This window comes from Orycteropus afer, unplaced genomic scaffold (genome assembly GCF_000298275.1).
Source record: "Orycteropus afer afer isolate SDZICR_OR568_19922 unplaced genomic scaffold, OryAfe1.0 scaffold00218, whole genome shotgun sequence".
Taxonomy (NCBI): Eukaryota; Metazoa; Chordata; class Mammalia; order Tubulidentata; family Orycteropodidae; genus Orycteropus; species Orycteropus afer.
Window position 1 is genome coordinate 2747041 of NW_006921805.1, and position 15073 is coordinate 2762113.

General features: G+C 39.4%; 1 protein-coding gene across 1 annotated transcript in view; it reads left to right on the forward strand.

The window, feature by feature from the left end:
- Window positions 1–15073, forward strand: part of CNOT10 (CCR4-NOT transcription complex subunit 10) — a 104111-nt gene that overhangs the window by 32395 nt on the left and 56643 nt on the right. The window contains exons 6-8 of the mRNA XM_007948639.2: window positions 7647–7733; window positions 8278–8361; window positions 11706–11823. Of these exons, the coding sequence (XP_007946830.1) occupies window positions 7647–7733; window positions 8278–8361; window positions 11706–11823 (289 nt within the window). The remainder of the gene's footprint in view (window positions 1–7646; window positions 7734–8277; window positions 8362–11705; window positions 11824–15073) is intronic.

Sequence of the window (15073 nt, forward strand, 5' to 3'; positions counted from 1 at the left end):
CTCTCCTTGGGTTTCCAAGGCAATATCACTATGGAAGTAGATTGCCCAACCTTCCTTCCAAGGAATGGCTGGTGGGTTTGAACTGCCAGCCTTCTGGTTAGCAGTCAAGTGCCTTAGGCACTGCGCTACCAGAGCTCCTTATAATGATGTGGATAGAGTAAAGATTTCAAGACGTCCATTTGCTGATGTGGCATGACTGAAAATGAGAAGAAACAGCTTTAAATATCCATTAATAATCGGAACATGGAATGTATGAAGTATGAATCTAGGAAAATTGGAAGTTGTCAGAAATGAAATAGAATGCATAAAGATCAATATCCTAGGCATGTTGTGTTGTTATGTGCCCTTGAGTCAGACCCGACTCATAGTGACCTCTCCTTGGGTTTCCGAGGCGGTATCACTATGGAAGTAGATTGCCCAACCTTCCTTCCAAGTGAGCTGAAATGGACTGGTTTTGGCCATTTCGAATCGGGCAACCATATGTTCTACTATCCGGGGAATGACAAATTGAAGAGGAATGGTGTGACATTCATCGTCACAAAGAACGTTTCAGGATCTGTCCTGAAGTAAAACGCTGTCAGTGATAGGATAATATCCACAAGCCTACAAGGAAGACCAATTAATATTACTACTACTATTGAAATTTATGCACCAACCACCAAAGCCAAAGATGAGAAAGTTGAAGATTTTTACCAACTTCTACAGTCTGAAATAGACCAAACACATAATAAAAATGTTTTAATTATCACTGGTGATTAGAATGCAAAAGTTGGAAACAAAGAAGAATCACTCGTAGTTGGGAAATATGGCCTTGGTGATAGAAATAAACCTGGAGATCACACGATAAAATTTTGCAAGACCAATGACTTATTCATTGCAAATACCTTTTTTCAAGTTTTTTTTTTTTTTCAAAAACACAAGCAATGGCTATACACGTGGACTTCACCAGATGAAGTACACAGGAATCAGATTGACTACATCTGTGGCAAGAGGCAATGTTGTTGTTGTTGTTATGTGCCATTGAGTCAGCCCCAACTCATAGCAACCCCTCCTTGGGTTTCTGAGGCGGTATCACTACGGAAGTAGATTGCCCAACCTTCCTTCCGAGGAGTAGCAGGTGGGGTTGAAAGAGGCAATGGAGAAGCTCAATATCTTCAGCCAAAACAAGGCCAGGAGCTGATTGTGGGACAGACCATCAGCTGCTCATATACAAGCTGAAGTTGAAGATAATTAAAACAAGTCGACGAAAGCCAAAATATGACCTTGATTATATCCCTCCTGAATTTAGAGAGCATCTAAAGAATAGATTTGATACATTGTACACCACTGATCAAAAACCAGAGGAATTGTAGGATGACATCAAGAACATCATCCATGAAGAAAGCAAAAGGTCATTAAAAACACAGGAAAGGAAGAAAAGACCAAAATGGGTGTCAGAAGAAACTCGGAAACTTGCCCTTGAACAGAGAGTAGCTAAAACAAATGGAAGAAATGACAACATGAAACAGCTGAACAGAAGGTTTCAAAGAGAAGCTCGAGAAGAAAAAGTCAATTATTATAATGAAATGTACAGAGACCTGGAGTTAGAAAACCAAAAGGGAAGAACATGTGTGGCATTTCTCAAGCTGAAAGAACTGAAGAAAAAAATTAAGCCTCTAGTTGCAATATTGAAAGATTCTATGGGCAATATATTGAATGATGCAGGAGGCATCAAAAGAAGATGGAAGGAATACACAGAGTCACTGTACCAAAAAGAATTAGTTGATGTTCATCCATTTCAGGAGGTGGAATATGATCAAGAACCAATGGTATTGAAGGAAGAAGTCGAAGCTGCACTGGAGGAAGTGATGAAAAACAGTGGCTCCAGGAATTGACGGGGTACCCACTGAGATGTTTCAACAAACAGATGCTGCCCTGGAGGCACTCACTGGGCTATGCCAAGAAATTTGGAAGATAGCTACCTGGCCAAATGACTGGAAGGGATCCATATTTGTACTTATTCCAAAGAAAGGTGATCCCACAAAATGTGGAAATTATTGAATAATGTCATTAATATCACATGCAAGTAAAATCTTACTGAAGCTAATTCAAAAACGGTTGGAGCAGTATATTAACACAGAGCTTCCAGAAATACAAGCTGGATTCAGAAGAGGATGTGGAATGAGGGATATCATTGCTGATATCAGATGGATCTTGGCTGAAAGCAAAGAATATCAGAAAGATGTTTACTTGTGTTTTGTTGACTATGCAAAAACTTTCAATTTTGTGGATCATAACAAATTGTGGATAACGTTGAGAAAAATGGGAATTCCAGAACACTTAATTGTACTCATGAGAAACATATACATAGACCAGGAGGCTCTCTTTCTAACAGAACAAGGGTATACTGCGTGGTTTAAAATCAGGAAGGGAATCCGTCAGGGTTGTATCTTTTCACCATACTTATTCAATCTGTATACTGAGCAAATAATCCAAGAAGCTGGACTATATGAAGAATGTGGCATCAGGATTGGAGGAAGTCTCATTAACAGCCTGCGATATGCAGACGACACAACTTTGCTGCAGAAAGTGAGGATGACTTGAAGCACTTACTGATGAAGATAGAAGATTTTAGTCTTCAGTATGGATTGCACCTCAATATAAAGAAAACAAAAATCCTCACAACTGGACCAGAAAGCAACATCAAGATAAGTGGAAAAAAGACTGAAGTTGTCAAAGACTTCATATTACTTGGTTCTACAATCAACACCCCAATGGAAGCAGCAGTGACGACATCAGATGACACGCAGCACTATTTCCAATAGCCAAAAGATGGAAACAACCTAGGTGTCCATCAGCTAAGGAATGGATAACCAAACTATGGTACATACCCACAGTGGAATACTATGTAACCCTAAAGAATAATGTAGAATCTGCAAAACACCGCATAACATGGATGAACTTGGAGGACATTATGCTGAGTGAAATAAGTCAATTACAAAAGGACAAATATTGTATTAGTCCATTATTGTAAAAATTAAGGAAAGGTTTATCTATGGGAGGAAATTTTCTTTGTTGGTTACCAGGGGTGGGAGGGGAGGGAAGAGAACACTGTTAGATAGGTAGAGGTAAGTATTGATTTGGGTAAAGAGAAGGGCAATGTACCAAATGTGAGTGATCTACATGGTGGCGTTGAGGAAGAGGTACATGGGAGGTGCAGACAACAAAGATGAACCCTTTTGCACATACAGTACTGCATTGTCAGTGAAGGCAAACATGAGTATACGGGTAGATAGAAGGGTGGATAGTCTGAACTGTTAAGTATGTCTGTGAAGCAGGGAGTGTAACCAAGACCATGTATAGGGTTGGCAGACAGTGGTCCTATAAGTGTATTTGTATGATCTGTAAGAATTCCCAGGTATATAGTAGAGCTGACAAGGGACAAGGTTGTAGTCACTTCTTGGTCACAACCAGCTACCCAGAGGGACCGAGTAGTTGAACCAGCGGGCTCAGGACCATAGTCGCAGGGGACATCAAGCTCAATTGCCATAATGTACTACACAAAACATTGTTCCACCTCCTACTTTGGCAGGTAATGACTGGGAGCTTAAAAGCTTGCAAGTAGCCATCTAGATGCAACAATAGGTCTCTCCTTGTCCAGAGCAAAGAAAAATGAAGAAAACCAAAGATTCATGGAAACAATTAGTCCTAGTGACTACTACACCATGCATTCCTCCGCCTATAGGACTATGAAACCAGAAGAACTAGATGGTGCCCAGCCACCACTCTCAGTCACTCAGAGGAGGATCTATGTAGGAGATCCTGGATAGAGAAGGAGAACAATGTGGAACAAAACTCAAAATCATTTGGGGAAAAAAAGGGGGGAGGGCGGGACCAGATTTGCTGGTCTTATAGAGCCTGGTGGAACCTCTGAGACTATGGCCCCTAGCTGCCCTTCAGGTCTGGAATTGAACCCACACCTGTGGCTTCCAACCAAACAAAAGACAGGCATATGAGTTGAACATTTACCTTGAGGTAGATACACTCCTTGGAGAGAACAATCTGAGAAAGAAGGGCTGTTTATGCACAGGGAGACAGCTCAGGCGGCAGGAGTGCATGGAGGGATGGACACAGGGAAGAGGTGACTGTCGGGAAGAAGTGGGAGGGTAGCTGGTGCATTGGGGTAAATTGTAGTCAATGTCATGAGACAAAGTGTATGTGAACTGCTATATGGAAAGTGAATTTACTCTGTAAATTTTCAGCCAAATCACAATTTAAAAAAAAAATAGATTTTAACTCTGATGAAGGCCAAAAAAAAAAAAAAGAGAGACATCAGATGGCATATCACATTGAGCAGATCTGCAAAAGACCTCTTTCAAGTGCTGAAGAGCAAAGATGTCTACTTGAAAACTAAGGTGCACCTAACCCAAGCCATGGTATTTTCAGTCACCTCATATGTATGTGAGAGCTGGACAGTGAATAAGGAAAACTGAAGAAGAGTTCATGCTTTTGAGTTATGGTATTAGAGAAGAATGCTAAGAGTACCATGGACTGCTAAAAGAACTAACAGATCTGTCCTGCAAGAAGTGCAGCTAGAATGCTCTTTGGAAGCAAGAATGGCCAGACTTTGTCTCACCTACTTTAGTCATGTGGTCAGAAGCCATTCCCTGGAGAAGGGTATCATGCTTGGTAAATTAGAGTCAGCAAAAAAGGGGAAGGCCCTGAACAAGATGGATTGACACAGTGGCTGCAGTGATGGGCTCAGATGTAGCAAGGATCATGAGGCTGGCATAGGACCGGGCAGTGTTTCACTCTGTTGTACAAAGGGTTGCTATGAGTCAGAAACGACTTGATGGCACCTAAAAACAAAATTTTAAAAAGTTAAAATTAAGACAATAAAATTGTGTAATTTAGATGAGCAGTGTATCTTTCATAGGGAAAATTCCATCTATAATGTACCTGGACAGCAGTCAGCATATATCAACCACTAGGAAGGGGATCTATGTAGGAGACGCTGGACAGAGTGGGAGAACAATAGAACAAAACTCAAAATCATTAAAAAAAAAAAAAAAACAGGTTTGTTGGTCTGATAGAGCCTGATGGAACCACTGAGAATATGGCCCCTACTTATCCTTCAGGTCTGGAATTGAGCCTACTCCTGTGGCTTCCAGACAAACAGAAGACAGGCATATGAGCTGAACATTTACATTAGGCAGATACAGTCCTTGAAGAGATCAATCATGATAGAATAGAAGGGCTGTGTGTGCACAAGGCGACAGCTGAGGAGGACAGGAGTCCATGAGAGAGAAGGACACAGGGAAGAGGTAACTATGGGGAGGAAGTGGGAGGGGAGCTGTTGCATTGTGGGAAATTGCAGTCAATGTCGTGGGACAAAGTCTATGTGAGCTGCCGTATGGAAAGTGAATTTGCTTTGTAAACTTTCACCCAAATCACAATAAAAAAAAGAAAAAAAAGGCAGTCAGCATACATAAATAACAAGTTTCACTATGTTCTGATAAAGTGACTTGGTGCAGCCTAAGAATACATCTGAAGTGTCATGTTTTTTCCTTTTTCTTGTGCTTCTAGTTGTTAAGGGATGGCCCTTTCTTCCTACTGTTTCGGCCCTTCCCCACTCTTTCTAAAAAAGGAGTACTTGCAGAAAAAGATTGTGACTACCTTTCTGCCTGAATAACTTTATTCTTCTTGAGATTTCAAAATAAAATAATATGGCCTTGGCCAAGTCAACCTTTCTGAGCCTTGGTTTCCAAAATAAATAAATAAATACATAAAATAAGCATCTACCACTGATTTTATACCTTAACAGGCACGAATAAGTATGGTAAAAGGATACAACCCTGACGCACTCCCTTCTTGATTTTAAACCATGCAAAATGTCCCCTTGTTCTGTCAAGGAGTACATCAGGGTTGTATCCTTTCACCATACTTATTCAATCTATATGCTGAGCAAATAATCTGAGAAGCTGGGCTATACAAAGAACGTGGCATCAGGATTGGAGGAAGGCTTATTAACAACCCTCAATACTCTGACAACACAACTTTGCTTGCCAGAAGTAAGGATGACTTGAAGCACTTAGTGATGAAGATTGAAGAATACAGTCTTCAGTATATAAAAAACAAAATATAAAGAAAACAAAAATTCTCACAACTGGACCTATAAGCAGCATCACAATAAATGGAGAAAAGATTGAAGTTGTCAAAGACTTCACATTGCTTGGTTCTACAATCAACGCCAATGGAAGCAGCAGTCAGGATATCAGACGACATATAGCAGTGGGCAAGTCAGCGACAAAGGACCTCTTTCAAGTGCTGAAGAACAAAGATGTCTCCTTGATGACTAAGGTGTGCCTGACACAAGCCATGATATTTTCAGTTGCCTCATATACATATGAGAGCTGGATAATGAATAAAGAAGACCAGAGAAGAATTATTTTGAGATGTGGTGTTGGCGAAGAATGCTGAAAGTACCATGGACTGCTAAAAGTACTAACAGATCTGCCCTGGAGGAAGTGCAGCTGGAATGCTCCTTGGATGAGAGAATGGCCAGACTTTGTCTCACCTACTTTGGTCATGTTATCAGAAGGGACCGTTCCCTGGACAAGGACGTCATGCTTGGTAGGGTGGAGAGTCGGCAAAAGAAGGGAATGCCCTCAACGAGATGGATTGACACAGTGGCTGTGGCTATGGGCTCAACTATAGCAGGGATCGTAGAGCTGGTGCAGGACCAGACAGTGTTTCGTTCTGCTGTGCATAGGGTCACTATGAGTCAGAGACAACTCAACGGCACCTAACAACAACAAGATAACAGGAATGTATGTGTACATAAGGGATTTTGGTTGAATAATCATAGTGTTATTCCTAAACTTCATATAGTAAAACATTTCCTTTCTATGTTCCATAGTTGTTATATTTGATGAAAAACAATTCAATTCAGTAGAGTCTTGTTTGCCTACCATGTATCTGATACTCAGCTGGATATTAAGATGACAGGAATGAAAACAAGCTTTTCAAGGAACTGACAGGTCTGTGGGAGGAGACAGATTGAGCAACATCTGTTCATGAGCAGGGAGGAGGGAGGTTCATGAATGCTTCACAGCAGCTCGGAAAATTGGAGCTGCTCTAGATCTTACCTTGAAAGATGGTAAGATTTTGACAGGCCAGAAGAGGAGGGGGTAGGGTAGGATAACCATCCTGTTGGAGAAAACAGCACGAGCAAAGCCCAGAGGTATACTGGGGGAATTTCTGGTAAAGTGCAATGGATAGTACCTATGGAATATAATGGAGACAGGTCATCTTATGAGGAACTTTGAAGACTTGACTAGGAATTTAGATCTGGATCTTGTTGGCAGTGTTTGTACCAGCAAATATTTTAAGACAGAAATGACTTCATCTATTCTTGGTTTTAGAAAGATAATCTTAAGTTTTGTTCAAGTAATATCTGTCCTTTTAAAACCTATGAGCTTCTTGTAAGTACAGTTTCCTGTCATTCACCCCCAACTACAGAGCCTGATTGTGTGGAAGTAGGGCCTGAGATTCTGAATTGTGAGAATTCCCACTGGGTGACTGAGATTAACTCATTTATAAGCCATTGATTTAAATTATAATTTAAAATATTTAAACTTGGTCAATTTTGTTTCACCACCCTATAGACTGGTAATAACACCAACAAAGACGGATCTAATCATAAAGCTGAGAATGGAGCTCTAATAGAAGCTGCAAAATCAAAGATACATCAGGTAGGGTAAATTTTAAAGGGAGATTATACATATATTTTCTTGTTGTGAATGAGGACACAATGTCATAGATTATAGAAAGTAGTAAATACCAGCAAGGTATGTATATTTATTGGCTTTGAAGTGTTGTAGTTTAGCAGCATATTTATCCTTCTAAATATATTTTGCTTAAGGTGATAATGTAATATTGTTTCTTTTAATTACTGTATAGAAGGTTGAGAGGAATGACCTGAGAATGTATTGAACAATTAAATCAATTTGTAGAATTTAAAAATTCACTCTTACTTAACCACTGGCAGATAAAAATTAGTAGAATTTTTGCTTAGAATGTTAAGTGTAAATTTTATTCTGATATATTTTTTTAGACTGCGTTCCAAGAGTACAGTTAAAATAGGATATTTAAGATAATTTTAAACTTGCTTTTGCAAGTAACTGGTATAACTGTATTACAAACATACTGGGTTTAATATCTTTAACTAGAAAATAAAATACTTCAGCATATGTAAATTCACCATAGTTCTTACACACAAGCATTTTCCTTTGACAGTATAAAGTAAGAGCTTATATCCAAATGAAGTCCCTGAAAGCATGCAAAAGGGAAATTAAGTCAGTCATGAACACAACTGGAAATGTAAGTTTCTTTTGGATTTTTGTCTTGTTTTTCAATTTGTGGATTTTATGCCCTAAAACTTTATTATTTGGACTATGGGTACTTGTGAGTATTAAATAATTCATCTTAGTCTGTTATCATATACTACCAGGTATAAATTTTGATATTAGAGAGTTGTGAAATAGTGGTCATAATGTCTACAATTTATATTTCTCACTTAAAATTTTAACAGACATTTCCCCTTGGTATAACCAGAAAACCAAACAAAACTCTGCCACTGAGTTCATTCCAATTCAAAGCAACCCCTTTGGGTTTCCGAGGCAGAAATCTTTACGGAGGTAGATTGCTCAGTCATCCTTGCATGGAGTCACTGATGGGTTTGAACTGCCAACCTTCTGGTTAGCAGTCAAATGCCTAAGGCACTGTGCCACCAGAGCTCCTTTCCTCTTGGCATATAATCTTTAAAACCACCATTTGTATTAGCTACCTAATATTCTGTGAGTGGGAGCTCTGGTAGCATAGTGCCTAAGGCACTTGACTGGTAACCAGAAGGCTAGCAGTTCAAACGCACCAGTCACTCCTCGGAAAAAAGGTTGGGCAATCTACTTCTGTAGTGATACCGCCTCAGAAACCCAAAGAGGGGTTGCTGTGAGTCGGGTCTGACTCGACGGCGCATAACAACGTTCTGTGAGTGCTTTATCACAATTCACATAAATATTTTGCTGATATTAGACATTGAAATTATTTTAGGCTTTCTTGGTATTATACTCGTATAAGAGTATAATACCACCAAACCAAACCACTGCCATCAAGTTGATTCCCTTTTGGGAAAGAGTAGAACAGTTGGTAGCATAGTGCCTAAGGCATTTGACTTTTAACCAAAAGGCTGGCGGTTCAAACTCAACAGCTACTCCTCGGAAGGAAGACTTGGCAATCTAGTTCTGTACAGATGTTGTTGTTACGTGCCATCGAGTCAGACCCAACTCATAACAACCCCTCCTTGGGTTTCCGAGGCGGTATCTTTATGGAAGTAGATTGCCCAACCTTCCTTCCGAGGAACGGCTGGTGGGTTTGAACCACCAGCCTTCTGGTTAGCAGTCAAGTGCCTTACACACTTCTCTCCCATACCGCCTTGGAAACCCAAGTAGGGGTCTCTATGAGTCAGATTCAACTCGACGACAGTGAGTCTGGTTTTGAGTTTGAGAACTGCCCTATAGGATGTCCAAGGCTGTAAATCTTTAAAGATGTAGACTGCCTCATCTTTCTTCTGTGGAGCAGCTGGTAGGTTCGAACCACCAACCTTTTTGTTAGCAGCCAAATACTTTAACCACTATGCCACTAGAGTGCCTAGTATAATAAGAAATCCTAAAATAACTTAAATGTCTTATAGCGGCAAAACATTTATTAAAAATTAGCAGGCAGGTTGTAGGCAGAACCTGCCCCTTCCAAACAATTTTTGGCTTGACAATACTTCCAATTTGACTACCCCTGGAGTATTTAAGATATAATTACCCCTTCATTTTCATTCCCTCCATTCCAGCCCCTACAGATAAATAAAATTTTAACATGGTATAGGGCAGAAGAGGAGCCCTAGTGGCACAATGGTTAAGTGTGGTTAAGAAAGATGTAGTGATCTGCCTCCATAAAAATGTATAGCGTTGGAATCATGGGGATTCTTGTCCTGTAGGGTTCTATGAGTCATAATCCACTTGACAGCAATGGATTTTTGGTTTTGGATAGGAACGAAACATAATTGTGAGCAATCATATTATTTTTTAGGAAAACTGAGATTACAAATATGAAATCATGAGAAGAAAAGTTCTTAGTAGAAATAATTCAGGTATATTGACCCTAGAAATTTTAGGCAGAAGCTAGATTAGCCACTTCGTTATAGTACTCAGATGATTTTTTGTGGAGAACAATTGAACCCTTGGCCTGAACAGGGTAACTTGAGGAGGCTAAGTGGGAAAGACCAGAAGACCATTATCAAACCTTTTATGAGATAAATGATGTAATCCCTGCCGGAAAGGATGTCATAGTTGTAGGAAGGAGATAAATAGGAAAATAATTGTAATGCAATAATATAATACTTATACCTGAATCAGAGAACACTTCAGGAAGGAGTACTCCTACCTGAAATAAGCCTTGAAATACTTTGTTCCCTCAGTGACCAGAACACCTCTGGGATGGACAGGAGGCAGAGAGAAGGATGAACTAGGATTTAGAAGGAAAGCAAGCAGGTTGCTAAGCTACAATGAATGAATAATGAAATAGGGATCTCAGATAGCCTGCTGGATGGATGTTTAGTCTCCAGATAGATCTCCTCATGTATTTGTACTCTAAATAGGACTATTTAGAGGACCCTTCACCATGAGGATTCTTGGAAGAGAAAGGTAATCCAACATGATATTAGCAATAAGATTAGCTCTCACAAATAAGGCTTTCTGTTAAAAATCTTTGTAGTATGAAATTTTTTTCCTACTTAGAAAAGTATTTGCTTATTTGTGTCTCTCTAGGTCCTAATGAAGGTGCATTGGTATCCTAAAACTAGGGATGATCAGTAGTCTCTCTAAGAGCAATTAAAATGAAGGACCTAGTTTGTGCTGTTAAACTGACTTCCAGTAAAGAAAAAGTTCATTCAAGGGAAGAAGAACCACATCTTTGATGAGTATCTTTAATGTAGAAGAACAATTAATATTCTCTTTCAGAATGTTTGTTAGGAAGGTCCCTGAGTGGTACAGACAGTCCACACTCAGCTAGTAACCCAGAGATGCAGTTAGAACCCACCCACTGACGCCATGGAGGATCGAGGCCTGGCGAGTGGCTTCCATAAAGATTACAGCCAGCCTGACTCCGGAGCCTACGGAGTCTTTCTAAATTAATACTTCAACAAATAAATATCCCAACAGTGTGTTTCTTAGGTTTCATTTTAATGTGTTTTTTTTTTTTTTTTTTTTTATGTTTTAACCTGTACCAGAGAAGATACCCATTTCAAAGTAGAATCCTTTGTAATACATGCACACACACACAAAAATTGACTTCCACTTAGTAGTGTAATAGGTGAAGATAGACACTTGGTGCTGTACAGACTTTATCCCTACACATAGATGGTTTATGTATTTTTTTTTTAAGTAGACTATTAATTCTTATTTTAAGATAACTCTCTGACAGGTTTCATTTTTTAGATTGTAAGAACAATGAAGAAAAGAGACTGTAAGATTGAGTGTTGTATATTTTAGGTTTTTGTGACCATGATGTAACTGATTCATTTTTATCGTTGAATACATGCCAATGCAACAGTACAATTGTGATCTAACGTTAGGCATGGGAAAACAAAGTATAAGTAACTTATATTTTCTTTACAGTCTGCACCTTCTCTGTTTCTTAAAAGTAATTTTGAGTACTTAAGAGGCAATTATCGAAAAGCTGTGAAGCTACTAAATAGTTCAAACATTGCTGAACATCCAGGATTCATGAAAACAGGTAAAAGAAAATTGTGAAATTTTACTATTTCTTACATCAATCTTTTACCCCTTGTTGCTTGGTTTTCTTCCTAGACTATTCTTCAGAATGATTGATTTTAGTAATTTATGCTCAATTTTAATGGAAATGTTCTGCTGTAGAAAATTTCTGGAATTATAGTTTATGACTTTTTTTCGTTTTAGGAAAAAACTCACTCTCCTTTTTTTTTTTAAATACCAGCTTAGAAAATTATGTTTGGGACATAAGGTCCTTGGGCTTTTGCCTCGTGAAGTGAGATCTTTTAAGGAAATCTGATGTTAATGATCTCATGAAATCAGTATATTGCTCACTGCTTTTATGGAAAAAAGGAGAAAAGTAAAAAATATTTATATAAAGTTAGGAGGGAGCTCTGGTACCATAGTGCCTAAGGCACTTTCCTGCTAACCAGAGGCTGGAGGTTCAAACCCACCAGCCACTCCTCAGAAGGAAGGTTGGGCAATCTACTTCCATAGTGATACCGCCTCAGAAACCCAGGCAGGGGTCGCTGTGAATCGGGTCTGACTCAATGGCACTAAAAACTTTTACATACACAATACTGCTTTATCAGTAATAACAAACATTTACCTACATGTGGATACATAGGTAGACATGCTGATAGGTATGTCTAGGCAAAAGGGAATATACTTATGATCATATATAACTTTGGCAGATGAAATTTCTACATACGTATTTGTATGTGCTGTACGAATGTCCATATAAATAGAACTAACACAGAACAAAGTTATTATAACAACTTTGCTACAGCCAACCACGCTGAGGTAGCAAGTTGTTGAGGTAGCAAGTTGTTGGGGTTGTGGACTGAGAACCATGGTTGGGAGGGACATCAAGCTTAATTGGTATAACACGCTACACAAAAACAATGTTCTACATTCTGCTTTGGTGAGTAACAACGAGGGTCTTAAAAGTTTGCAAGTGGAAGCAGCCATCTAGATGCAACGATGGGTCTTTTCTTGTCCAGAGCAAAAAAGAATGAAGAAAACCAAAGATTCATGGAAACAATTAGTCCTCACAACTGGTACACCATGCGATCCTCAACCTATATGACTACCAGACCAGAAGAACTAGATGGTGACCACTGTCAACCACTCAGAGGGGGATCTATGTAGGAGATCCTAGATAGAGAGGGAGAATAATGTAGAACAAAACTCAAAATCATTTGGGAAAAAAAAAAGAGGGACCACATTTGCTAATCTGATAGAGCCTAGTGGAACCACTGAGACTGTGGTCCCTAGGTGCCCTTCAGGTCTGGAATTGAACCCACACCTGTGGCTTCCAGCCAAACAAAAGACAGGCATATGAACTAAACATGTACCTGAGATAGATACACTCCTTAGAGAGAACAATCATGGGAGAAAGAAGGGCTGTTTATGCACAGGGAGACAGCTCAGGGGGCAGGAGTACATGGAGTGATGGACACAGGGAAGAGGTAACTATTGCAAGGGAGTGGGAGGGGAGCTGTTGATTGGGATAAATTGTAGTCAACATTATGAGACAACCTGTGTGTGACTGCTGTGAATTTGCTCTGTAAACTTTCACCCAAATTACAATTTTAAAAAAAGTTTGCAAGTAGCCATCTAGATGTAACAATTGGTCTTTCAACATCCAGAGCAAAGAAGAATGAAGAAAACCAAAGACACATGGAAACAATTAGTCCAAGGGTCTGGTGAACCATGCAGACCTCAGCCTACATGACCCTGAGACCAAAAGAACTAGATGGTACCTGTCTACCACTGTCAGCCACTCAAAAAGGGATCATCAGTATAGGAGATCCTGGGTAGAGTGGGAGAAAAATGTGGAACAAAACTCAAAATCATAAAAAAGACCAGGCTTGCTGGTCTTACAGACTGGTGAAATCCCCCAAGTCTATGGGCCTTAGTCACCCTTCAGGCCTGGAATTGAACTCACTCCCATGACTTCCAGCCAAACAATAGGTAGGCAAATAAGGTGAACATTTACACCAAGTGGGTACAATCCTTAAAACAATCAGTCATGGGAGATCAGAAGGGCAGTATTTGCACAGGAAGATAGCTCAGTGGGTAGGAATGCATAGGAAAGAACACAGGGAAAAGGTAATCACAGGGAGGAAGTGGGAAGAGAGCTGTTACATTATGGGGATTACAATCAATGTCATGAAACAATATGTGTGAACTGCTATATGGAAAATGAATTTGCTCTGTAAACTTTCATCCAAATTACAATTAAAAAATAAAGTTTAAGTCAGAGGCTTTGCAGATCTTATTTGTGAATCAAATAGATCTTTCCATTTGAAAAAAAAAAATCTTAATGTGTCGCTTGCAGTTAACAGTAAAATGAAAGGTAAAATTTGTGACTGCCATTTAGGTTTACATCATAGCTATAAGAATATTTTCTTCATTCAAGAAATGAAGTTCAACTATTGAAAATGTTTATTTGCACCAAGGTTAAATCAAATACTGAAATGATTCTTAAAATATAATATGCCTTGAGAAAATTTTGCTTAGGATTGTGTTCACATAGATTCAATAATTGATGTTGTCAATCTCTAAAATGGAGTCAGGAGCAGGGAATGTAGTTGATGACCCACTGCCATCAAGTCGGATCCGACTCATAGCGAACCCCTCCTTGGGTTTCCAAGGCAGTATCACTACAGAAGTATATTGCTCAACCTTCCTTCCGAGGAGTGGCTGGTGGGTTTGAACTGCCAGCCTTCTGGTTGACAGTCAAATGCTTAGGCACTACACCACCAGAGCTCTAGTCAACAGGTAGTGGAACGCTAGTAGGAAAGTTTGTTGTATAGTAGTATATTTTGTGAGAGCTCTGGTGGCGTAGTGCCTGAGGCATTTGACTGCCAACCAGAAGGCTGGCAGTTCAAACCCACCAGCGATTCCTCAGTAGGAAGACTGGGCAATCTACTTCTGTAGAGATACTGCCTCGGAAACCCAAGGATGGGTTGCTATGAGTCGGAAACAACACGGTGACAGTGAGTTAATATATTTTGTATGGTGGTATTTTTCATCATTATTAATATTTGAATCTTTGTTTCCCATGTATACATGTTTTTTTGCTGCTGATAAAATATGTTTATTATAGAAAGTTTGAAAAACAAAATTTTTATAAAATTCTACTGCCTAGAAGTAAGCTTTAGGAGCTCTGGTAGCATAGTGGCTAAGGCAGTTGACTGCTAACCAGAAGGCTGGCGGTTCAAACCCACCAGCCACTCCTCAGAAGGAAG